Source organism: Neomonachus schauinslandi, chromosome 14, assembly GCF_002201575.2.
Source record: "Neomonachus schauinslandi chromosome 14, ASM220157v2, whole genome shotgun sequence".
NCBI lineage: Eukaryota > Metazoa > Chordata > Mammalia > Carnivora > Phocidae > Neomonachus > Neomonachus schauinslandi.
Window position 1 is genome coordinate 17268265 of NC_058416.1, and position 26926 is coordinate 17295190.

Sequence of the window (26926 nt, forward strand, 5' to 3'; positions counted from 1 at the left end):
GGGGGGGGCGGGGGGGGGGGGGGGGGGGGGGGGGGGTGGGGGGGGGGGGGGTAGGCGCGCGGTGTACAGCTAGAATAAATCATCTGACAGTGAGGTTCTCTGGGGCGCTTGCATGAGTAACTGTATGAGCTCTTAGGAGCAGGGATTTTAAGACGAATACTTTTCAGCCCCAGAGGCCTTTAGTGAGGTTGTGATTCCGCAGCAATGCCCTAGATAGCCGAGGCATGCAGAGAGGAGGCCGACTGGCAAGCGCCTGCACATCACAAACAGCGTCTCAGCGGAGTATAAGGTGCTCTGCACCCACCTAAGGAGGTCCACGTGCTGTGGGGGAGGGCGGGGGGAGACTCCACTCTCTAGGTTAAAGACCCCCTGTACAGGGGTCAAAACCAAACACAGTTCTGTCCCTCCAGGGGCTCAGGGCTATGTCAGCGGAGGAGGTTGGCTGCACAGAATAGGACGGGAGACGTGGGGTTCTCTGCAGCCAAGAGGTCATGGCCCCACCTAACGAGTGCATCCGGGAGACACCTCCAGCCCCATGACCTTGGGTGTGTAGATTGCCAAGACTTTCCAGAAGCCTGGAAATAATGGATTTCTTTTTTTTTTAAAGATTTTATTTATTTATTTGAGAGAGCGAATGAGAGACAGAGAGCACGAGAGGGAAGAGGGTCAGAGGGAGAAGCAGACCCCCCACCGAGCAGGGAGCCCGATGCGGGACGCGATCCCGGGACTCCAGGATCATGACCCGAGCCGAAGGCCATCGCCTAACCAACTGAGCCACCCAGGCACCCGGAAATAATGGATTTTTAATAGGAAATCTCCCAAGTGTTGGCTCAGGATTTTTATTTCTTTGTTTTAGTGCTCCATGGGCCAAATAAGCACACCTGTGAGCTCGGTCTAGTCCACAGGGACCGACAGTTTGCAAACTCTGGCCTAACGACATCCTAGAAGGGCTTACATCGAGGGGACTCTCAAGGTATGTATAGCCTCAAGGTTTCCCAATTGGGTAAACTTATGCTAGGCAAGGTTTTCAAAAAATGGCCCCCCCAAAAAAAGAAGTCCTATTTGGAGAGAAAGTGAGTTAATAGTTAAAATTTACTTGTGTACAGTGTGTAGCCAAAATATTGCCTCACCCATTTCTCACTGGTCACCTGGGGGAAAAGTCATGACCGTGGATGGAACAGGCTATCCCCACATTAAACCTGGGATCCATCTTGTTTTAGCACCATTGGTGGTAGGACAACCAGACACTGTGTTCCACCCAAGCAAACAGCATCCCCATTCCTGTCCCCAATGTTGAAACTGAATTTGATCAAGTCTTTTTTTTTTTTTTAATAAGATTTATTTATTTTAGAGAGGGAGAGAGAGCGCACGCATACGCGGGAGGGATAGAGACTCTCAAGCAGACTCAGCGCTGAGTGTAGAACCCGACGCCGGGGCTCAATCGCACGACCTTGAGATCATGACCTGAGCAGAAACAAGAGTTGGACGCTTAACTGCACCACCCAGGTGCCCCTGATCAAGCCTTTAGATGCAACTTCTACCATACAGGAAACCCAGGAGGAGAAAGAACACAATAGGGCGCCTGGGTGGCTCAGTCGGTTAAGCGACTGCCTTCGGCTCAGGTCATGATCCTGGAGTCCCTGGATCGAGTCCCGCAGCGGGCTCCCTGCTCGGCAGGGAGTCTGCTTCTCCCTCTCCCACTCCCTGTTTGTGTTCCCTCTCTCGCTGTGTCTTTCTCTGTCAAATAAATAAATAAAAATCTTAAAAAAAAAAAAAAGAAAGAACACAATAAATGATACAGCAAGTAACAACTGAATGACCATTCCAGGTCATTTAAAAGGGAAGTGGGGGGATGATTCTAATTAATAGGAGTTTAAGAGACCCACCAAAAGTAAATGCAATACATGATTCTCAACTGAATTCTGCTCTAAACGGCCCAGTTATAAAAGGCATCATAGGCACGGTTCAGGGGAGTCAGGTAATGGACTAGGTAAGAGAGTCCATTAGGCAATTATTGTTAATTTTGTGAAAATTGTATTGTGGTTATAAAGGAATACGCCGTTTTTTCGAGATGCAGGCTGAAGTAAGTACTTAGGGGCTGGGTGTCATGATGTCTATAATTCACTGTGGAATACTTCAGTTAAAAAAAAAAAAAAGATAATGAAGCCAATGCAGAAAAATGTTAACAACTGCAATCTAGATAATGGGATGGAGGTGAGGCGGGGCCGTGGGGCCATCTCGCGGGGGCAGTAACTCCCTGTCACCAGCCCACACGAGATTTCTTGCCACATCCCTCCAATGCCCTCGATGCCCTCGATGTGTGTGTGTGTTCTGCATTTCAAATCACCGCTTGTCAAAAAAAAAAAAAGACAGCAACCAAACAGGTGTAACTTGATGCTAATAGTTCCACATACAAAATCCACAGAAGCACGTGTGAAATGAGAGTCTTGAAATCTTCCGTATGAAAGCATGAAATTCTAGTTGTCTTAGCCACTGTTGCTCAATTTTAAGGAGCAGCTTTATGGTGTCAGACGATTCTAAGTAACCGCAAAGGACCGATCACAATTCAGGAGGAAAAGGGGGGAGGGTACAGCTAAAACTTGTATTAAAAGGACCCTATTCAGTTACTACTTAAGCCTATGACAAAAAGAAGTCATGAGATACAAGCTTACCTAAAGAATAGTTTGAAACTTAAAGGTATTCTAAGTTTAAAAAAAAAAAAAAAAAAAAACCACAAACTAAGATCTTACTTGGCAAAGTCTATCTATTCAAAATTGATTTCCTTTATGATACTCACTTATAATTCTAAGAACGTGGGTCAGCTCAAATACAATGGGCAGTTCTTTAACTCTGCTTTTAATAAGGATGCAGCCATCACATTGTAGGTTTTAGAGAGACCCTGACCATCATCTAGTCCAAATGGCCCATCCAGGGGGCTCAATGTTTGTCACTCAGGTAGAGTAGTAACCTACCGTTAGAAAGAGCAGTCCAATGTGATCAGTTTGGACGAAAGGGGTGGCGCTGGAGTGGGGGGCAAACCAGACCAGAGAGGGTGGCAAAGCCTGTTACCAGCGGACTCGAATCCTACACCTCAACAGGAGACTGGGACTGTGACGAGGGGGCAAGAGGACTTCCCGGGGAAAGGCGCCTCCTTGATTCCCCCACATCACACTCTACCTCACAAAGACAACAGACCCATTTCCGAAATGGAGGCAGGTACCCCATGTATGCCCTGTTTCCAAAATGGTTTTACTTCCTTTTGAATGTCAGATTGGCATTTTACAGGTGGTATGCTTTTGTTTTAAGAGTTAGAGTTTCTTTTCCTCACCTTTAGGGGAAAAAAAAAAAAAATCACATAGCATTTTTTTTCCCCCATAGCTCATCAAGTTGGGAGGTCTTTTACCTGGGGTGACCAGTCTCCATATACATCCTATGTCCTGACCTCCCACATTTGACGTAGCATTTGTTGCAGACAAAAGTGTCCCTGTTTAGTTGACAGATTATATGGTCGCCCTTCTTTGACCCGAAGGTGTGGCCCAAAAGAAAAGCTTTCTCTGCTAGCGCCATTTCCACACAGACCAAACGCTCAGACATTCAAGGAGAGCAAGAGCTCAATTACCAAATCTTCTTTAAACAAAGGCTCTTTTAATGAAGTTAGGCTTTGCTGGAAGGAAGCTGGAAAATGATCTTGTATTCTCAGTGCAGGATTGGGACAAAGAATGCGGAAAAGAAGGGCATTTCAGGTACAGGCCTCTCAAGGGTGGATCAGCTGCCCTGGTAGAGAGGCAGGCCCGAGACCAGGGTCCCACAAACCCCAGTTCTCTGAAGTGGACCCTTAGACAGCCTCTCACTTGGGAGAGATGGAGTGCTCATGACACCGCCGACCAACACATCCCGCCCCTCTCGCCCCCCCACCCACTGCACCCCAACCACCAGCCCACCCCACCTCAGGCCAGGCAGCCTCCCTTGGAGACAAAGCAGAGAGAGCCCCAGAGAAGTAAATCCTGTATTGAGGTGCCTGGGTGGCTCCGTCAGTTAAGCACCCGACTCTTGATTTCGGCTCAGGTCACGATCTCAGGGTAGTGAGATCGAGCTCCACATCAGGCTCCGTGCTCAGCGCAGAGTCCGCTTGGGATTCTCTCTCTCCCTCTACCTCTGCCCGTCCTATCCTCTCTCTCTCTCCTTCCCTCCTTCCCTCTCTTAAAAACAAACAAAAAAACTCTTCTAAAAAAGGAATAAATCCTGTCTTTTCAAAAGACCCAAGTCTATATGGTTTCTACCACTTATGAGTTTCTGATGATGCTGCTCGCCAACACTAGCCTTCTTTCTCCATCCATTATCCTTTCCACAACAGGGGTTCCCGTTCCTGTCCAGCTCTCTCCCTGGGAAGGGAGAATGGGAAACACAGATGGAGGGGGTTCAGTGACAGGCTGTAGGTGACAGGGGGGGCTTACTGGGGTTCAGAAGGACACTGATAGTAAGGGTCTCACCCCAGCGGAGAGCAGGGGACACACACCACAAATCCACACTCATGACTTCTGCCTCCAAACACAGGAGAGCTGCCAGGTGAGCAGAGTGACCAGGGGGCTCTCCCCAGACTCCTGCACACCAGTTACGAGGCAACAGTAATCCCTGTTCTATACGAGCTACTGGGACACAGAGAACTAGAGAGGATTTGCTCAAGATAATGTGGAGGAGAATGCAGGTCATGAGGCAAAATAAGAAGGTGATAAACGGGGCCATTCTACAGTGAAATGCCAACATGGCGTGACCTGCACGCTGCCACCTAATCCTTCCGTTTTAGCTCACTCATTGGCAAATGGGTCCTGAAAGAACTATGGCACTCAGAGAAAGTGGACACCTGAGCGAGGCATGGAGAGCGAAGGAGGAAGGCAGGACAGTGTGTTTTGTATTTATTAAAACTGAGAAAATGAAGGACAGGGGCGCCTGGGTGGCTCAGTCAGTTAAGCGTCTGCCTTCAGCTCAGATCACGATCCCAGAGTCCTGGGATCGAGCCCAGCATCAGGCTCCCTGCTCAGCAGGGAGTCTGCTGCTCCTTCTCCCTCTGCAGCTCCCCCTGCTCGTGCTCTCTCTCACACTCACTCACTCTCTCTCAAATAAAATCTTTAAAAGAAAATGAAGGACAGAAGTAGGATCCAGACTTTCTACTCATCTTCCAGCACTTGGTCCATTAAGTCATACACTATCTTTCCAATGAACATCTTGAGGTATTCTCTGTAATTCCTTTTACCCTGCTAAGAAATCATGCTGCCCCTTTTCATGTAAAAGGTAAAAATTCAAGGCTCGGATTTGTCCGCCTCTTCTAAGATTTGAAGCCTAATCCCACTATCAATTTTAATCTCAGATCTTAACAGGCTGAGAAATACAATCTGAATCCATTTCATTGTTTTATGAACGGCTTTGGTAAAACAAAGCAAAAACAATCAAAATAAAAATCGCTGTAATTTTCCAAATCCAACCTCTTCCTTCAAAACTATAAAATTCATGGAAAAGAGTGAGAGCAATAGGCATTTTGGACATAAGAGCACAATTTACTGATGAGCATGCAAATGTTTCTATTAAAAAACAATCTGCCCAGTCTCTGCTCATGGTGCTCTGTATAAGCAACAGAAAAGAGAGGTCTCAATCCCCTGTAAATTCTAATCTAGTAGGAGACAGACAAGGGAAATATCAGAGCATTCATACGGGCACAAGAAAGGAGAAGGAACCTGCAGGTGAGATGTGCTTCCCTCCCACACCACCAGCAACTCCCGATGGAGGCGCATGCATGCAGTTCCCATGACGGCTCAGACAGCTAACCCTCAGTCATCTGAGGCACACATAAGAATGGAGAATTTTTTTTTTAAGATTCATTTATTTGGGGGATGGGGTGCAGAAGGGAGAGGGAGAGAGAGTAGCAAGCAGACTCCACACTGAGCGCAGAGCCCAACGCAGAGCTCCATCTCAGGACCCTGAGGTCACCATCTGAGCCAAAATCAAGAGTCAGACACTTAACCCACTGGGCCACCCAGGCGCCCCAAGTATGGGGAACTTTTAATAAGATCTCACGGATTTTTCTTGCATCAACTTTATTTATGTATTTTTCATAATTTCTCCAGGTGCTATTGTAGTAATTTATTGGGACAGGAAAAACTAAAAATGTCCATGAAGATATAGGACCAGAAAATCAAGAGGTTTGCCTACCCAGGGCAGAAAAGGGCTTCTGCTGGGCGAGCATGAAGGTGAGGTGAGCTGGACAGAACGAGGCCCCGTTACAGAGTGTCCAACATCACCCTGAGGGCCTGAAGCCAGAGGGTGACTGCGGGCAACAGGAGGGGGCTGACAGGATGAAATGAATGTTCTAATGAGAGCACTCCAGCAACACCTAACTGTCCCCAGCAGCCACCGCAACCCTCATGGCTCAATCCTACAGAGTACCAAGCGTGAACAGGGCGGGGCGCCGGGGGCCTGTTCCACACCACTGACATGCATGGCCTGGGAAAGCGATAGGACAGGCAAGTTGGACTGGGACACCTCTAATGTCTCCATGTCTAAAGTTCAAAATGGTCTTTGTTCTCCAAAATCTGGTCCAAATCCCAGTTCTCAGTGGCTCTAACCTCATTGTGCTGATGGTCCAATAACTTATTGTGACACCCAGCAGAGCCAACAGGAATAAAAGGGCTGATTTCAAGATGTAGGAGTATCAGGCACAATACTCAAAATAAAAAAAGCTAATAAGGACGTAGGAAGACCAGGCTGCTGGTGTTTCCAGAAAAGGCACAGAAATCACCAAATTCACTCACATCACCAAATCTCTCAATTCAGATTATACACGCCAGAGAATACCCAGTTCTGCTAGGAACAAAATAATGCTTTCGTGTCTCCCTAAATTAGGGATTTTTAAAAAAAAAAAAAGGAATGTATTAAAATAAACACACATTCCCAAACTGTATTTTTCTACGGAGAAAAAAAAACAAAAACAAAAACACATCGGAATCCAGTCTCCTCATCAAATCAAGCCAGATGGAAGGCAAGACCCCCTGCACAAAACACGGTCCATTGCTCCATCAGAAACTCCAGAGGAGGGCCCGGTAATCTCGTCTTAAGGAGGCCTCCAGGTGGGGCACCTGGGTGGCTCAGTCGTTAAGCGTCTGCCTTCCGCTCAGGTCATGGTCCCAGGGTCCTGGGATCGAGCCCCGCGTCGGGCTCCCTGCTCCGCAGGAAGCCTGCTTCTCCCTCTCCTACTCCCCCTGTTTGTGTTCCCTCTCTCGCTGTGTCTCTCTCCGTCAAAATAAATAAATAAAATCTTAAAAAAAAAAAAAAAAAAAAAAAAGGAGGCCTCCAGGTTTAGTTTTCAGTTTGGAAAGTACTTGCCTAACTCGTCAGAAGCCTACAAAAAAAACAAAACAAACATACCTGGCTCCAAAGATGTCCTTTTTGGCGAGATCAATTCCAGAAACCACCTTCACTCTGAGAATACGGGACTCTCCCTGTTGAAAGAGGAAAAAAAAAAAGGTTTAAGAAATGGACCTTCAATGGGTCACTGTCTTACCCAATATGCAAAGGTAATGATTTCTGTTTAGACCAGTACTGGGGACAGAGGACCAATCAACTTAGCACAGGCGACGCTTCCTCACACTCAAGTTCAAAAGGCAACGTTCCAGCTCAAAACCCTACGGCCCTAGAAATTCAGAACATCTTGGGGCACCTGGGTGACTCGGCTGAGTGTCCAACTCTTGATTTCAGCTCAGGTCATGATCTCAGGGTCCTGGGATCAAGCCCCGAGTCCGACTCCAGGCTCAGCAGGGAAGTCCGCTTGTCCCTCTGCCCTCCCCTCCCCCATGCTCTCTCCCTCGATCTCTCAAATAAAATCTTTTAAATAAAAATTTAGAGCATCCAGGTTAATTAAGCGCAAGTTTAATTCAAACTACATCATGCAGATCGATTTGGACCAGTGAAAGATTTCCCAGTTATATACCAAGAACACAAGCATACGTTTGAAACCACATAGATCTTTAACTTTAATAAAGAACTTATTTAATAAATAATTCCTTGATTTTTCACTTTAATAAATAATTACTCCATGCAAGTTTGTACATTTGTGCGCATGGCCCGAGACAGAAAAAAATTTCATGTGGTACAGTATTTTCTCAAAATTACAGTTTCATCATGTTGGTACAAAACAAGCAAAAATAATTCCTCAGGGGCGCCTGGGTGGCTCAGTTTTTAAGTGTCTGCCTTCGGCTCAGGTCATGGTCCCAGGGTCCTGGGATCGAGCCCCACATCGGGCTCCCTGCTCCGCGGGAGGCCTGCTTCTCCTCCTCCTCCCACTCCCCCTGCTTGTGGTTCCCTGTCTCGCTGTGTCTTTGTTAAATAAATTAATAAAATCTTAAAAAATAATAATAATAATAATTCCTCAGTTGCAGTGAGGAGGAAAAAAAATAAAGATCATAATCTTAAGTGGAAATCATCTCAAACCATCTCGGAAATCACTCATTCATTCATCCATCCACCCACCTGCTTATTTCTTCATTCCAACATTCTCTAAGCAGCTCCTATTACAATTGGGCATTGAGCAAGGTCTTAAAATATAGATACGAATATGCTCACGGTGTCCTATGAGGGGTGGGTAGACCCACAGTGCAGGAACCAGTGATGGCCTCATGCCCAAAGGCAGAGGTCAGAGCAGTAGCTAAGGACTAAGACATTCAGGCGAGAGGAGCTGTCTTGCTCTCAAGTTTCTGGTTTGGGTCACTAAGTGCTAACATGAACTGAAAGACAGGAATAAGTTGAATTCAAGGCATCTGTGTAACAACCAGGTCGGGGGAGAAAAAAAGACTAGATAAATGGGAAAGACATCCGGTATGGGTCAGATGGGGGGGTTATCTGTGTAGAGTGGTAGTTGGTGGTTAGAGCCACAGGTGCAGAAGAACATACCCAGGAAGGGTGAGGAGGGGAAACAGCTAGGGCTGGAGCCCTTGGCGACAGGAGCACCGAGGGGCAAGAGAGGAGGACTGTGGAAGTGTTTGGTCAAGACCTGGCTGAAGGAAAAAAAAAATCCAAATGATTATGTCAAAGGAGGCAGGGTGAAATTCAACATGGAGCCAGGAGGCTACTGAGCCCTGGTCAATGCGCTGCACACACACTGAGCGTGCCTGTGTGCAACCAGAAGCGTGCTGGAGATCGTTACTTTCCAGGATTCTTCCATCCATCCTCCCTCCCTCCCTCCAACCACCTACCCCTAATGCAAGGCTGCCCACCTGCACACACAGCAGAGACACAAACAGGTTTCTCAACTTGTGTGTGCTGAGGATCCCTTTCCAAATGAGGTCTGCATTCAAGTTTGGATTTCATGTGCTTGCTGGCTTCACGAAAGGATGAAGACAAGTGAGTGATAACTAAAACATGGCTTTGCTACAGCCCAGCAGTGTCTCCAAGGGCTTCCCAAAGCTTCCAGGTTAGGCACCGACTGCCTGACCTTTCTCCCTTCCACTCACCTCCACGGCCTGGCACCAAGGATTCCTTGTTAGCACAGCCATTACCTAGGCTACGACTCTTTTGTCTCTCCCAGCACACTGCACCCCACCACCCATCATTAGACCTCCCTGATGACCTGCTCAACTCAAGGAAATGCCACGGTGGATGCAGGTTTTTACACATGGATAAAAATCTGGCCGCACCTTTGTAGGGTTTATGGTACAATGTGAAGAATTTAAGGCCCGCTGGTGTGCACACACTGCATATAAGCTGAGGATCACGGGTGAAAAGGAGATCCTTGTCAGCCAGGTGAAGGGGATCTCACACCTGAGAGGGAATGAGGAACCCTGCAGAAGAAATGAGGGCAGGAAACAGCGAGAGAGGAGTGTACTTTCCTGTCTCTCTGCTCCCCCCATCCCAGCTCTCTGGCCCTCCCCTCACCCCATGACAAAGACTTCCAGCCAGCAATTCTCCCCAAACACCCCCGGGGGGGGGGGGGGGGGGGGGTGTGTGATCAGTTGGCACCCACAGATGGTGGATAGTGTTAAAGGAAGTACTAAGTCTACAGGCCAGTCCTGAGTGCTGGCAAAAGGAGATGGTGGATCATCTGGTCTGCCAGGCATAACCAATTGGGGAAGGGTAGCAGTCTTTCCACCCCAGGCTGGCACTGGTCATCAAGTTGGGGAAGATTAACAAGGGACAGTCTAGGATGGAAACCCATGTACAGTCTGTCACAGAGCAAAACATAAGAATTCTGGTAAGAAACGGTCTCTTTATCTCACAGCACTTGGGATTCTCAAAAATCCTGGGCAGTGTCCTGGACTTTCCACCAACTTGATAGGGGGCTCAACTGCACTGTGTCTGGATTCTAAGGAATAAGATAAGCCCAGCTCACACCCATTCCCTGAGGTTTATATTAACATTGGGTGAATGCTCTTTGTTCTTACACTGGGCAGACCTACTTTTCAAAAGCACACATTTTAAAGTCAGGGAACATTTATATGAATAAATGAATAAAAATACACTTCACTGAAGGAACAAGTAGAATTTTTTTATGGAAATTGATTTATTCATTTGGTAAGCATGAGCGCCTGTTCTAAGATCTAGGGATACAGCAATACAGACAGACAAAACGCCCCACGCTCACCCTGCCCCACCCAGCTTCTGGTGTTCATGAAAGTGCACTGTATACCAAGGCTCTCAACTACATGGGGACACAAATTGGGGGTCTGGAGAGCAAAGGGTAATATATAACATACTTTAAAATTTTGTACACATATCTTTCCACTAAATAAATTCTCATGTAGGAATCAAACCTAAGAAAATAAGCACAGGTATGTGCACAAAGCAAACCAAAGAACAGCTAAAAGGACAGTCACCAAAGCATTTTTTAATCGGAAAAAAAAAAAAAAAAAGAAGTCCCTCAAAAGTAGACAGTTAAATGTTCACAGCAATTCTGTGCAATGAGCTACAACACTGTCATTAAAAATGTGTGAGATTCAGGGCACCTGGGTGGCTCAGATGGTTGAGTGTCTGCCTTCAGCTCAGGTCATGATCTCAGGATCTTGGAATCGAGCCCTGCGTCAGGCTCCCTGCTCAGCGGGAGGCCTGCTTCTCTCTCTCCCTCTACTACTCCTCCCTGCTTGTACTCACTCACTCTCTCTGTCGAATAAATAAATAAAATCTTAAAAAAAAAAAAATGTGTGAGATTCTGGGACGCCTAGGTGGCTCAGTAGGTGAAGCATCTGCCTTCAGCTCAGGTCATAATCCCAGGTTCTGGGATCGAGCCCTGTGCCAGGCTCCCCGCTTAGTGGGGAGTCTGCTTCTCCCTCTGCCCTTCCCTCTGCCCCTCCCCCTGCTCATGCTCATGCACACTTTCTCAAAGAAATAAAGTAAAAAGTGTGAGATTCTGTAATGACCTTCATTCATTCCACAAGTGTTTACTAAGTACCGACCATGCGCCAGACACATTATCTGGGGGTACAGAGATGAACAAGACAAAGTTCCTGCCTCAAGGAACCTACAATCTAGAAGGCAGAAAGAATATAAATATATATATTGCAAACAGGAATTTCTGATGGTTTAAGTGCTTTGATGGCACCTCAATAAAAGCAACTAAGTGGAGGGAGAGAGGGAGGATATTTATGACTGGTCGTCAGGGAAAGGCCTCTTTAGAGAGGAGACACCTGAGCTAAACCCAAAGGAGACAGAGGTTGATGATGGGGGTAGGGATATTCATGCAGGGGTGACAGCAAGTCCCAAGGCCTCAGGGAGCAGGTCTGGCATTGCAGGGAGAGGCGAGAACAGAGTGGTACGGTGGGGCCAGAGATCCAAGAGGCCAGTCTTTATAATGGGCATTATTCCAACCATCTCTGGGAAGTTTTAAGCAGGGGACTGATCACATTTGACGTGAGTTTTTAGAAGACCACCTTGGTTGCTGTGCAAGATCAGACTACAGGGGAACAAGAACGGAAACAGACAATTAGAGATCTGGCAAGAGATGGTGGGGGCTTCACATAGGATTGAGATGGACAGGAGACCATGTTCAAAGTAAACAGCCTGGTTTATAAAAAAAAAAAGTTTCAAAAATGGGTTACACAATTAAGTTAGAGATAATTAAGGTGGTCAATAAGCTATAACCCTTTTCCAATTGGACTACATTTCCCAGCGTTCCTCACAGTGAAGTGGTCATGTGACTAGGCTCTGGCCAGTGGAATGTGCACTGAAATGATGTATGCATCTTCCAGACCTGGCCCATAAGACCCTCCTACTCATCATCCTCCCTCCATTCTCTTCTCCCGGCTCAGCAGAGAAAATCCTTAAGGCCAAGAAGGGAAAAACTCTGTGAAGGGAGCGTAGCGGGATAGAACATCTCCACCTCATCTTGCCCCCTCCACCATCACCTACCCACCTTGCCAGGACAGTGAGCTGGAAATAGACTTGTACTGTTTCTTCCCACTGTAAATCACAGGTTGCTTTAGCAGTTGGCCTTTGCTCATATACAATACAGTCTCAATTTTCAATATATATCAATTACGTACAGGCACAGAAAAAGACAACAAAAGGATTATAGTAGCAGTGATTACCTCTGGATAATGGATAACTTTCTGGTCTACACTTTTTTCTTTTTGAAACATTACATATTTTTCTTTGGAAATTAAATTTTTGTAGAAACACCGGAAAAATAAATAAGGAACAAAAGAAAAATTTTAAATCACAGACTTAGGGATCTAGGTTTCCTTATTTCTAAGGTGAATAAACCTTTTGTCATAACAAAAACCTACAGGTTACATTTTAGCTAACTCACAAAGGTACAGAGCTGTCTACCTGGGAGATGTGAGAAGGACACCCTTCTGTAACACCCAGGCAACAGCTGGGAGGTGAAAGGAGGAAAGAGCCTTTATTGAGCACTTACTATTTATAAGCAGCTGTGACAGGAAATTTCACCTCCCTCCGAAGTTATGGGGCAAGGGAGCAGGAAAGAGAATGTTACTCTATAAAAATCGTTTTTACACACGGGTTTCAGACATACAGCAAAAACTTATCTGTGTTTCCTCTCAACAATAAGTGTGCATACAGATAAGCAGCCACTGTGACCCTGTAAAGAAACACGTGATCAGATGTGTGACTACTTTTATCAGATGCAATGGGCGACAAGCTGAGCAACTGGACTTTCTGAGGCATGTAATTACTTTCATAAAATCTACGCATGACATTGCGGGCCTGGTTATGACTCCAGTAGAATCCAATGTTTAACTAAGGCAGCTTACGACAACGAAGGTATTATTTGCAGGTGGGCTATGTGAAGCAGAGAAAGTGCAGAGAAGAGGTGAGGCCGAAAACCGCGCGTCTGCTCATGACTCTCAGGGTCTCTCCCAGATACTACTTGTCTCCTGTTTTCGCACGGTCATTGCACAACAGGGACGATTCTGCACACTTGACACATGTTTTTCTTTTCCACTTCATTTTCTAATTCTTCCTGAAGGCTTAAAACAAGACAAGGTGCCCAAGCCATAGCTGAGTGCTGCTGCGCGAGTCCCAACTTATCAATGGGGGGGGGGGGGGGGGCATTCTGAAGGCTCATTTATAAGGTAGTTGTTTCCATCTCAGAAGCCTGCTCGTATAAACTGTGGGTAAGGGGTTACCAAATTCCCATGCCCACCCACAAAGCCTATGAAATACATCATCTATCAAAATCACTCCTGTGATAAAATAAACCTCAAGTTCCAACTCAAAGTAAGATACTACAATTTATATTTTCTCTTAGGAATCCACCTTAGAAGGTGACTTTTTTTTTTTTTAAGATTTTTGTTTATTCATTTGAGAGAGAGAGCGAGCGGGAGCCCACATGGGGGGCGAGTGGAGCAGAGGGAGAAAGAGTTTCAAGCCGACTCTACACTGAGCATGGAGTCTGATGCAGGGATCGACCCCAGGACCCCGAGATCACGACCTGAGCCAAAACCAAGAGTTGGATACTTAACCGGCTGTGCCACCCAGGCGCCCCAAGAAGGTAATTTTTCGTATTTGATCCCTTATCCTTCACAACAGCAGCTGATTCCACCCACCACCGCCCCACCGCAAAAGGTGATACCTGGGTTAGGAAATAGTGTTCTGTCTCCACAGGATTCCCCAGTGACCCCAGGTATCACATACAGCCATCCTTGTAGACAAGGAAGATCTACATCAGGGACTTGCATGTCTTAGTCCTTCATCCCTAAATTAATTTATGTATTTACCTTCCATATTCTACAGTGTATTTATAGTTCTCACTATTACCCATAACACTTGCAGGCTCACAGTAAACACCTCCTGGTTTAAAGGGATGATTAATATCGCTATACACTGAAATATCTTGAGTTATATGTATGTCCATTAACTTCAGATGCTTTTAAAATTAAATGAGCTAACATAAAATGCCCTCACTGTGCCTACTACACAGTAGATACCATTCATCTTCCCATTCCCACCTGCTCTTTCTCCAGCTATGAGCCAAGATCCTGTTCCATACATCTCTTTAAATTTTCTACAACCCCTGTCATCCCCGACCTCATCCCTTATTCCTGCCCTCTTCAGCTCTGCAACCTCCTGTCCTCTTCATGCTCTGCCTTTCCCTACTCTGTATTCCCTGCCCCAATTCCTACTCTCTAAACCTTTTCCCCTCTTCACTCCCTTGATGGGTCCCCGGCCTCACACTGCTGCCAGCTCTCCGAGCTTCTTGCTCTCCCTCGGTTCTCCACTCTGACCTTCTCACCGTTCATTCAAAAAAATGTGCTAAGTGACATTTATGTTCAATGCTCTGTGCTAGCAGACAGGAAGAACACCAAAGTAAAGAACACACCTTCTTCTGTGCCCAGAAGGGGCTTACAATCAATTGCGGGCATTAGACACACACATACCTGTAATACACCTGTAATACAGGAGGGAAGAGAAACCTAAGATACGTGGGTTGAGGACAAACACACACAAGGAGTTACAGGAAAGGAGCCCAATACTGAACCTCATGTCCAGCTCGAGCTCAGATAACCCTGCTGACAGCAAACAGCCCCAACTCATAGGCCCATCCTCTGTGGCTGTTCACTGTCAGCCCAACACAGAACGTTCTAAGTGCCAAGTCCCAGGGATAATAGTTGCAGAGAAAACTGTAGAAGCACAGGACTTCTGTGCACAACCTGCATTTCTCAACCTCTGCCAGATTATGGCCATTATTATGCCAAATGGAGCAAATGGGGAGAGGTAAAAGGATGGCCCTCCAGAGCAGAATCATAATTTTAATGCTCAAGGTGACTAATTTTCAGAAATTATGTTGTGTGCGTTTTTTTTTTTTTAATTTATTTATTTGAGAGAGACAGACTGGGAGAAGGAGCAGAAGAGAACCTTCAAGCAGACTCCCCGCTGAGCACAGAGCCTGACAAGGGGCTCGATCTCATGACCCATGAGATAATGATCTGAGCTGAAACCGAGTCGGATGCTTAACTGACTGAGCCACCCAGGCATCCCTATGTTCTGCAGTTTTAAAATATGTCCACAACTTCCTTCTTCAAGAGGCAGGGCTTAATTTTCCTCTCACTGAAGGTTGGACACAATGACTTCTTTCTAATAAAGAGAATATGAAAAAGTTGAAGATTAGGTCATTAAAGACTCTGTAAGCTTCCTCCTCTCTCAGATCGCTCTCTCTGGGGAAAGCCGGCTGCTGCCATGTTGTGAGGACATCAAGAACCTACAAGGGGTCCAGGTAGTGAGGACTGAGGCCTCCCGCTAACAGCCATGTGAACGAACCATCCTGAAGTGGGTCCTCCAGGCCCAGGCAAGCCTCCCGATGACGGCACTCCTCACTGACATCTTGACTCCTATCTCATGGTAGATCTTTGCCTGCTATATGCCGGTAACTCTGCGGGGCACGTGTGGTGAGCCAACACCAACCAACGTCACCTCACTGCTCCTTCTTCCAAAAGCTACTGAGCATCTATTATGTGCCCACCTTGAGTAGGTGCTACTGATGTGTGGCAGCTTCTCTTCATCCTAATTCACTGCCACCCCATTAGTCTAACCTTTCTAGAAATGTCCTTTCTCCCTTACAACAGTGGGTTTTCCCCATGGATAAATGGGTCTAATTAAAACCCCTCAGCATAGCAATGAAGGCTCACCACAACCACCTTTATCCCTACTCCCTGTGTTCTTTGCAGGGACCCAATTCCCTTCCTCACTGCACCTGTCCACACAGCACCCATCCATCCTCTATGGTCTGCTCAACGTCCATGTTGTCAGGAAACCCAAGGAGCTTACTCTGCTCTGCAAACAGTACCGGAAGAAGGACTCAATAAGACAGAGTTCAAGCCTATAGGACTTTACTTTCTGTGTCCCAGGAGAACAACATACACACAATTACGAGACAACACAATAAACTTAATAGCAGCAGTGAATGGTAATCTACAGGAATTCAGAGGAAGAAATAATGTACATGTAAGGGGAGGGGAGAAGGAAATTGGCCAGAAATCTGGGGCAAGCCTCAGATGAGCAGACATGTGAGGCAGGCCCTAAAGATTGAGAAAAAAGGGAGGAACAATCTTCCAGACAAAAGCAGCAGCATGAGGGTACCTCGAAATGAGACCAATCAATGTGCAGAGAGACGGGGGGGGGGGGCGAAGAACTGCCCAGGCTTCATCCTCCGTGTGCTCCAGGGCAGACACATCCAGCAGACGAGGGACAGGCTCACTGGGTGACAGGAGCAGAGAGTCGAGTCCAGAGAGAGAAGGACGGGACACAAATTACAATGGCCCGCTACACTGTTCTGGCGGATAGCGCAGTGGCTCTGGGGATGGAGGACACGGGACTGGTTCCAGAGCTCCTCGGCGGGGGCGGCACAGCATGGCTGGGTGACAGGCTGGTTTTGCAAGGTGGAGAAGGCACCCCCTCAAGTTCCCAGTTTGGGTGTAATGGGGGCTGGCGCTATCTGATGGTAGAAAATCAAGGAAGGAGAGTAAGTCTGAGGTGAAGGGCAATAGGAGAACGTGGATTTCCTGATCTGAGGTTACCCTGCCAGTGTGCAGGCAGAAATGTCCAAGAGGCAGTCAACATTCAGAAACCAGAGCTTGGCACAGAGGTCAGAAACGGACACTGAGCGTGGGGGGCCCAGCCCCTTCTTCCAAGCCTGACTTCAGACTGATCATTCCGTCTGGCACTTGAGTAATAAGTCACTGTAGTCTTTTTTCCCTGTAGGTAAGTCTTATTTTCTCAACTCTATGGATGCACCGTCCAATATGGTGACCACCAGCTACACAGGGCTATTTAAATTGAAGTAAAATCCATTACAATTAAAAGTCAGTTCCTTAAGGGGCACCTGGGTGGCTCAGTCCTTAAGTGTCTGCCTTTGGCTCAGGCCATGATCCCAGGGTCCTGGGATCGAGCCCCGCATCGGGCTCCCTGCACAGCGGGGAGCCTGCTTCTCCCTCTCCCGCTCCCCCTGCTTGTGTTCCCTCTGTCGCTGTGTCTCTCTGTCAAATAAATAAATAAAATCTTTAAAAAAAAAAAAACAGTTCCTTAGTAACATGAGCCGCGTTTCAGGTACCCAACAGGTGCATATCTAGGGGCTGGCTACTGTGTTGGACATGCAGAGACAGAACGGGGGGCATTTCCACAGATGGTGTTGCTCTAAAGGGCACTCAACTCAAGGCAAGAATGAAGCAGGGTTTGAACACCATCTTGTGAAAGGTGGGAAGACTGGAAAGAAGGAAGGGAGAGAGGGAGGAAGGGACCCCTATTCTTAGCCCAACTGTAACTCAATCCAGCTGTGGAATCCAGCTCCCTGGACACGAGAAGGGGAGCTACTGTAATCCCATGTGTTAAGGGCAAGACTTCTCTGGAATACTGGAGACCAGCATGCAAATTCCTAGCTGTAAAGCTGAATGAAGCCAGTATTCTATAGTGCAGTACAGTCCCTGCGTCTAGACACTTTTTATATCGTTATACAAATAGAGAGACAGTGGGGACAGCGGCCTAACCGAGTGCACAACGGAGACCTGGGAGCGTAGCTGATGAGGCCAGAATCATGACCGGGTTGCTCCATCTTGCACAGTAGTCACAGGAGAACAGAGAATACTCGGGAGGGAAAGGGCACGTAGGCAAAAGACAGTGACACCAGATGAGCGTGAAGAGCTACGGCCCATCACCAAAGCACTGCCCAGAGGGAGGCCGGCCGAGTGCGGACATACCGGGGCCCAGAGGACCGTCGGCCTGCAGGGAGACGGCGAGACAAGGGAGGAAGCCACAACCACCTGCTCCACAAGTCCGTTGCTGGAGGAGCACCTGGAAGCTTCTGTCAAGCCTCATGCCAACTCCCATGCATCGCACTGAATCCCGCACCACACACACAAAGTGCAGTTTTCACCCATGCCTGAAAAGTGCTAGCTCTGCATCTATTTCGTTCAGCGCCAACATGAGAAGTCTTTGTTTCTGACTTCTCAATAGAGCGTCGAGCCACGGCGTTCCGGGTTCTTTGTAGAGCTCACCATTCTGCCATCACTTCACCTGGAAAATCGGTCCCTCAATTAGAGATGGGGGACCAGGCGGGGTGAGTGGTGGGCTGAGGAGTCAGCTGTGGGTGGTGGTCACGTGCTGAGTGGCATTCACAGTCCCACGGGCCTCACCCCTAATGGGACTCAAATGTACACCACCACAAGAACGTAAAGCCTTCCATGTGTGGACAGAGCTGTAGAGTGGCTCTCAACGAGAAATGTTCAGTTCTTGAATGCCAAGAATCCACAGTAATTCAGTGATCATGCAGACGGGAAAGGAGGGTGCCACTGAACAGCTTCTGTGAAATGAATGAGCTGGAAAGAGCTCCAGCACAAAGCACAGAGTCGCTCTCTTCCACTAATTAAAAATTCTTTTTTTACCAGAAGAGTTGGTAAAACTCCATGTAACAGGTCTTCAAAGAATCCATTTATCAATGGTGCTTTTGTTCCCAACCTCTAATCACAAGCCAGGAAACATGTTTAAATTACCCCCAAGATCACTAATGCAAGAATTATCTTCTGTTTATAGTTCTAAGAATGATGATAATAAACAACTGCACTTTGTTGAAAGCCAAAAATGACAGCTCAAAATCTAAATTCTGTATTTTTCATGGCAGTCATAACTCTGTCCTCTCCTCTTCAATAAAGTGAAGTCTGGGTTTCTGGAATGTGTAATTTGACTAGAAGGATCTGGAAAAGGTCTGGGTTTCAGGCAGCAGGGGCTACTAAGGGCCCCTAATAACACAATCCACGGAGTGAGTTCCCTGGTCCCAGATCTGAATCTCCCCAAGTAGGATCAGAAGCGTGACTCATGTCAGTATGCCAAGGGCACATAGCATCTTGAAAAGGACACACCCAAACAAAGTTTAGTGTTGAGTTTTAGATTTTACAGTGAAGAAATGACCTGTTGCATGGATCTGAAGCCTCAGGATTGGCGTGTTTCCTCTACAGGCAAGTTGAACAGGTGCAAATTATAATCAGTCAAAAGGCTGTGTGGGGAGAACAAGGCTTAGAGTATCCAAATACATGCTATACTCGTCTCCACGACAGGGTGACCCTGCCACTCACAAGTGCTTGAGCCCCAAGGCTCTGGACAGGCCTTCCAACAGCAGCATCAAACAGAAATCTCTCCGGGCTTCCCTTTCCTGAGCTCCAGGCCACGCGTCCCCTCCCACTCCCAGGCTCTGTTCCCACCATGCAATGCGAGTGATGAGGCTCCCCCTCCACAGACCTAAATGCCACCCCACCCCACCCCGGAAATCACACCCAAGTCACCTCCACCGTTCCGGAACGGTGGGTAATCCCAAAATCTCCAGCCACGTGTTTACAGATCATTTCTCGCTTTGCTCCCACAAATACCTTATTTGCTCCTAGCTTAATCCTCAAGAGGTTACTGTTCTTGATTCCTGGGGGGAGAGGAAGATGTGCTAAAGTAACTACCCATGCTTATGCTCCAGCTTGAAGCCTTCCTGCCCTCATGCTGCTGACTTCACTTGAGGCCAGGGGGAGGAGGGGACTGGGGGAACCAGGGCCCAAAAGCAGCAAAACTGGGGTGTCACAACCTAGCTCTACTACTCATCCCAACGAGTCACTTCCCACAGTGGCTAAGAAAATCTGCCATCAACCCAAAGGAATCAGACACAAATGATGGGCAAATGTCCCAACTTTGAGAGAAAAGCAGCTATGAATCATACTATAAATGACAACCTGGGCTAGGACAGCTTTCCCCGCTGCCAGATCCACCAACTCGCTCTTCGGCTCCTATCTCCTGCTTGTCCTTCAGCCCTCTGCTAACGTAGCACGTTCTCTGAAAATGTCTTCCCGGGGCTCCTAGGCTAGGTAGGGCCTCCCACAAAAGGCTCCTACAGTGCCCCAGATTTCTTCTCTCACCCTTTATGTCGCTGCTTTTAAAATTAGCTACCATGGGGGCGCCTGGGTGGCTCAGTCGTTAAGCGTCTGCCTTCGGCTCAGGTTGTGATCCCAGGGTCCTGGGATCGAGCCCCACATCGGGCTCCTTGCTCCGCGGGGAACCTGCTTCTCCCTCTCCCACTCCCCCTGCTTGTGTTCCCTCTCTCTCTCTCTGTCAAATAAATAGGTAAAATCTTTTAAAACTAAATAAATAAATAAATAAAATTAGCTACCATGGAGCGCCTGGCTGGTTCGGTCAGTAGAACATGCAACTCTTGATCTTGGGGGTGGTGGGTTCGAGTCCCACGGTAGATGTAGAGATTAGTTTAAAAAAAAAAAAAAAACCTTAAAATGAGCTACTGTGCTGAAGACAAAGCTCTCAGAAGGCAGGGGCTAGACAGCAGATCACTGGGGGTGGCAAGAATCATGGTCCTCGCGCAGCCCAGTCAAGGCCGGGGAGCCACAGAGCAATCCCTTAGCTTGCTTAGCATGGCTTTCCAAGACTCTAGTAAAGAGCTCGGCACCCAAATGTTCCAAGGGGAGTGAATGGCTGGGTGAATAAATGACATCAATCCAAAGTAAAGTTCTTGAGTGAATTACTAAATAGTCTGTGAGCATTTAGAAAAGGAAAACAATCTACAGCTAAGGTCTGCCAAGAATAAGACCTGCAAACTTATTTCCTTTTCTGATAAGATTAACAGCTCCAAAGCTGCATACCTAAGTGTACAGAGACTTTGGCCAAACCACGATCATATTCTTCTAGACGAGGTGACAACAGGATGGTGAACTTAGTTGTACCTTGTTGTTAACTCCCAACCCAAGTATAATCATTAGACAACTCCAGGGAGGTGGGGTCGAAGGGGTGAGTTAGGTCCCAGGGCTCTATTATTAACTCCATCCTGGGCAACATTGTAAGCCTGGAAAATCCAGATGAGGATATCAATGGCAGGCTAATTCAATTGATAGCTGACATACACAACTGGGTAAAATGTCAGAAAACTGGATCAGAATCCAAAAAGATTTCATGAGAATGGGTGATAGGTCAAACGCTGAGGATGGTTTTACAGTGGAGTGTGTGCTCCGCTGCCTGATTCAGTGCAGGGGGCAGGAGGGAAGAGCACCAAAAGTGGGAGAAAAAAAAATCTTTAGGGTTTTGGGGTGCCTGGCTGGCTCAGTAAGCGCAGCACTACTCTTAGTCTCAGGGTTGTGAGTTCAAGCCCCATGTTGGGCATAGCGCTAACTTTAAAAAAAATCTTGGGTTTTTTTTTTTTTTTAATCTCAAGCTCAGTATGACTCAACACTGTGACAGTAAACCACCTGCATTATTCAAAGTCCAGAGCCGGGAATGTCATCATACTGTACCCTGGGCCAGGGTTATGTTCAATTCCAAGGGGCATGACTTAGGAGGAAGATGGTTGTTTTGCTTTGTTTTGAGGACAAAATCTATACAACAGAACACAATGCAACCATAAGAATGAGGATGTATTCTAAAGCCAGCCTTGCAAACCCGAGCCATACGTTGACAAGGCTGGTGGGAAAGGCTTTGTAGGGTGCGCCATCCTCCATCTGAGAAGGAAGGAGATGTGTTGACACACATGCGTATTTGTTGGCATGTACATAAAAAAGTCTGGAAGGACACAAGAAAATGGTACCACTGACAAGACTGAGGACAGAAACGAGTTGGCTAGGGACCGAGGCTTATGAGAGAGACAGACACACAGAGATGCCTCACTGTATAAAAGCCTTAAGCTTGAATTTAAAACCACTTAAAGGGGGGCGCCTGGGTGGCTCAGTCGTTAAGCGTGTGCCTTCAGCTCAGGTCATGATCCCAGGGTCCTGGGATCGAGCCCCCCATCGGGCTCCCTTCTCCGCGGGAAGCCTGCCTCTCCCTCTCCCACTCTCCCTCTTTGTATTCCTGCTCTCGCTATCTCTGTCTCTGTCAAATAAATAAAATCTTTTAAAAAAATAAAAATAAAAATAAAACCACTTAAAGGTATGAACAACGCAAGAAAATGTTTTTTGAGTCTCCAGGATAGTTAATAAACAAACATCACACGAAGACTTAAGAATGTTTAACCTGGTTTAACAACAACAACCAGATTCTTTCTGTGGGAAGGGGGGGGGGTGTGGGTGGAGTCGCAGAAGCCAAGATATTTTCTGTTCTGAGGCTGCAGAGGGCAAACCTCAAACCAAGGAGTGAAGGCTGAAGAAAGGCAGATGTGCTTTACAGAGGGAAGGAAATTCTGGTTGTTAAGCCTGGTCAAACACAGAGCAGGTGCCCAGAGCTGACCGGTTAGCACCAGAGCGAGAGCAAAGGCCTGCCACCTGCCAGAAGCATCACCAGGTAGGGGGACCGTGAACCAGATGATGCCTGATGTCCCCTCCCAACTGTGGGGTGTGATTTTTAAGAAGGCCTGCCCATGAGGAGCCAGAAACTCAGACCAAGAAGATTCATGCAAGATCACACAACACTTTCTACAGATATACACACATGTGATTTCTCTAAGACAAATAGTAATTACAGTCCCGTCTCTCTCACACTGAAACACATTCATAAACCAGAATGCTTCTTCACTTGCAACCAGTTTCAGAACATCACGAATGAAATAACCAATGGAAGTAAGAGCACGTGTAATCAGTATGTTTTCAGTTCTGTTGTTGTTCTTATTCCACACATTTTTTTTTTTAAGATTTTATTTATTTATTTGACAGAGAGAGAGAGAGAGCACAAGCAGGGGGAGTGGGAGAGGGAGAAGCAGGCTTCCCGCCGAGCAGGGAGCCCGATGCGGGGCTCGATCCCAGGACCCTGAGATCATGACCTGAGCTGAAGGCAGACGCTTAACAACTGAGCCACCCAGGCGCCCCTATTCCACACCTTATTTCAAGAAGGATTTTACGAAGGCTAGTGGGCTCTACATGAGATGTTTAAAATTCCTTTTATAAAGAACAGCAAAACTTCTACCATGGGCTGGTCGCTGGAATCGTTCTCACAGATCACGCTATGGAAGAGGGCGAGAGGTCGCTAGTGCAAGGAGCAGGTGAAGTTAGCTTGGGCTGCTACAGAAAGCTCAACCGGAACAACACAGGAAAGCAATACCACCAGCTCCAAGGAGAGCATCCAGATGAACCTCGGCTAGGGAAAGGCTGCAAATGGAATAGAGCTGTCCTATTAGAAACTTCAAGAAGCCACAGCAAACAGTGCCACAAACCTTGGAATGCTGTAGGCATCAACCCCAGGAGAGCAGGTGCTGGGGTGACAAGGGTAACAGGATTTGTGTAACCACTCATGGCCTGAGGCCCAGGAAGCAGCCCCTTTGAGTCCATCCTAATTCCTCACTCTCCTTCTGTGGCTGAAAGCCAACCACACACCAAGAGGGATGTCCATTTCATACCAATATACCCAAGACAAAACCTTCATGGTCACTGACTTCACATTTAAAAGGAGACAAGTGGAGTGCCTGGGTGGCTCAGTCGATTAAACCTCTGCCTCTTGTTTCGGCTCAGGCCATGATCTCAGGTTTATGGGACCAGCCCCAAGGCCGTGGTGGCTCTGAGTCCAGCAGGGAGTCTGCTTTCTCTCTCCCTCTGCCTCCCCACCCCTGACCCCAGCTTGTTCCTCTCTCTCTCTCTCTCAAATAAATATTTAAAAAAAAATAAAAGGAAACAAGTATGTTAGGTCATCAATCTTATGTTGGGCAGAATCTCTGCTTCTTATAAGGCAGAATTTACTGCCTTAAAGTATGCACATGTGCATTATCAGATTTAACATTTCAGCTGAACCTCATTATCCAACAATGCCATTTTATCACAAAGACCTAACATTAATAAGTCATTAAGATAGTGACTGAAACATTCTATTTCCTAGCTTACTGGAATTTTACCTTGTGTTTTGAATCATGAATTTTTAAAAAAAATAATGTTCTTAAAAATAGAAAGCTATTATTTTTCAGGTTCCTCATAGGAAAAAAAATAAGATTAAACGATTTCATCTCAGTTCTCACTTTGCTTTTTTTTTTTTATTTAAAACTATCAAAGTCAAGGGGCGCCTGGGTGGCTTGTCAGTTATGTGTCTGCCTTCAGCTCGGGTCATGATCCCAGAGTCCTGGGACCAAGCCCTGTGTTGCCTGACGTCAGGCTCCCCGCTCAGCGGGGAGTCTGCTTCTCACCCTGCCCTGCTTATGCATGCTCCCTCTCTCTCTCAAATAAATAAATAAAACCATAAAAAAAAAAAAAATAACTATAAAAGTTTTCTAATTTTTTTCCAAACTACAAAATAATCTCAATTACTCTGTGGCTACATACAGCTTCGAAAAGAGAGGTCGAAGAACGTAATACCAAAAAGAACATGACAAATGTTATTTCCAACAGAATGCTTTTGGAGGAAAAAGGAAACAGGAATGTTAAGGTCTTCTTTAAATAACAGGTACAGGATGCTAGACCAAGTCAATGTGCTAGTTCTCTAGAAGACCATCTGAAATACACTTTTAAATATTTATTCCCTTCACAGTAATATTTTACGAAGCTTGATTATTTTTGAATTGTCCTAATACGGGTTTCTCCCAGGAGGGGAGAAATTCCAAAGTAGTCCCTTCAGAAGTGCTTGCACCACTCTGCCTACACGTACACACACCCACTTCTCCCGTATTGGAACGGCGTCTGAAACGCGGCAGGTCTTCCTATTTGATGAGCAACTGCCTACTGCGGGTGATACTTGGGCTTAGCCCATCCCGCCCTGGCAGCAGCTTCCCTGTTCCACAGGGTGGCTGGGACTTTATCAGGTGTTAAAAGGAACTGTGACTGTCACATCATTCTGTCCCTTGTGGTTACCGCACACAACCCTGCATCTCCCTTCTCGTGCCACGGTGCGCCCGCTCTTAGAAAAGTTCTGCTCACGAGAACAGCAGAGGGTTCCATGGGGCTCGGGAAACACAGAGGCAGTCTTGCTCTGCACGTACCCAAGTTCATGTATCACAGGGTCATTCAAAACAAGGGTGCACGGTTTTCACCGTAGGGAACTTCCCTTGGACTTACAGCCTTTTTGTAAGAGCCATGTCGCGTGTCCATTTTTATTTTATTTTATTTTTTAAAGATTATTAGAGAGAGAGAGAGCGAATGAGCAGGGGGGAGGAGCGGCAGGCAGAGGGAGAAGCAGACTCCCCGCCAAACAGGGAGCCCGATGCGGGGCTCGATCCCAGGACCCCGGGATCATGACCTGAGCCGAAGGCAGACGCTTAACGACTGAGCCACTCAGGCGCCCTATTTTTATTTTATTAAGGATTTTCTATGGAACATTTTTATCCCATTCTTTTGTCAATCAACCTCTGCTGAATGCTGGGGTTTTTTCCTGCTACTGGAAATTAATCTTTAATTTTAATGCCAAGCACTTTGTACTTGGACTTTTGATGCTTGATGATGTTTACTTGCTTTTCCTTCGAATCTTCCAACAGGTACCTTAGGAGACACAAACGTCAACCTCCTCCCACTTCTAATTTAAATCTTTACAACTACAAGCCCTGGGACACATTTTGTACCTTCTGCAAAGCCTCTGCTGTTCTTCAGGTCCATCTATAGAGAGCCTGTTACATTGATGAGGGTGATTTTACTGTAGGAAGACAGATACCGATTCATCCCCAGGATGATAAAGCTTCTGATATATGCCATTCCACCCTCAGGGGCAGTGGATCCAGATCCCTTCCACAGCCTGAGCATGCTCATTTCACCTCCCGTTCCCTGAAGCCCTGAGGATGCAGGAAGAACATCAGCCACCCTCGAAATGCTGTTCACAAATTAATACCTGTCATACAATTTGTGCATTTCTCACACCGGACAGGTGCTAGTTCCCTGCGTGATTCTATGCAGCATGATGTACTGAGAAGCCACAGGACCGGCAGGGAGCATCTTCTTGGAGTACCGATTTTTCTGGAAGTCTCAACGAGTCGGACAGTGGTTCTCAAAGTGTGGACCCCTGACTACCAGCACCGCCATCACTGGGCAACTTGGTGGAAATGCTCAGACCCCACCCAGACCTCCAGAATCAGAATCCCTGGGCTGAAGTCCAGTGATCTATGTTTACAGGCTCCCAGGTGATTCTGAAGCACAATAAACTTTGAGGAACAATGTCCTATTAAAACAAACAAGGAAGTACCATGGAGTAAAACAGGCAATTTGCACCCGTTTTGAACATTTCCCATTTGCAACTGGCGGATTTGGACTCAGCTGCAGGGACGAGCTCAGTCCCCTCTTCCCAGGGAAAACTCAGAGCCAACAAAGCTTCTAAATGCTGAGGACTCCCAGATCTGCATCTCCAACACTAACCCCCTTCCTCTGGCAGCCCAGCCCTGAATCTCAATCTCTCTCTCTCTCTCTGAGCCAGCAATGCTTGCAAGGGTGACTGGGTCGTACATCAAAAGCTGAACAGATCCTGTGTTCCTTGCTCCTTTGCTCCAAGGCCTGGCAGCACCCCCTTTTTTTTAAGAGATGGGGGAGGGGCAGAGAGGGAAGGAGAAAGAGAATCTCAAGCAGACTCCCCA

At 46.9% G+C, this 26926-nt stretch overlaps 1 protein-coding gene across 1 annotated transcript in view; it reads right to left on the reverse strand.

Annotated features, from left to right (window-relative positions):
• Positions 1-26926, reverse strand: part of NEDD4L (NEDD4 like E3 ubiquitin protein ligase) — a 333752-nt gene that overhangs the window by 216683 nt on the left and 90143 nt on the right. Inside the window, exon 2 of the mRNA XM_021686142.1 lies at positions 7417-7490. Coding sequence (XP_021541817.1) covers positions 7417-7490 — 74 coding nt within the window. The remainder of the gene's footprint in view (positions 1-7416; positions 7491-26926) is intronic.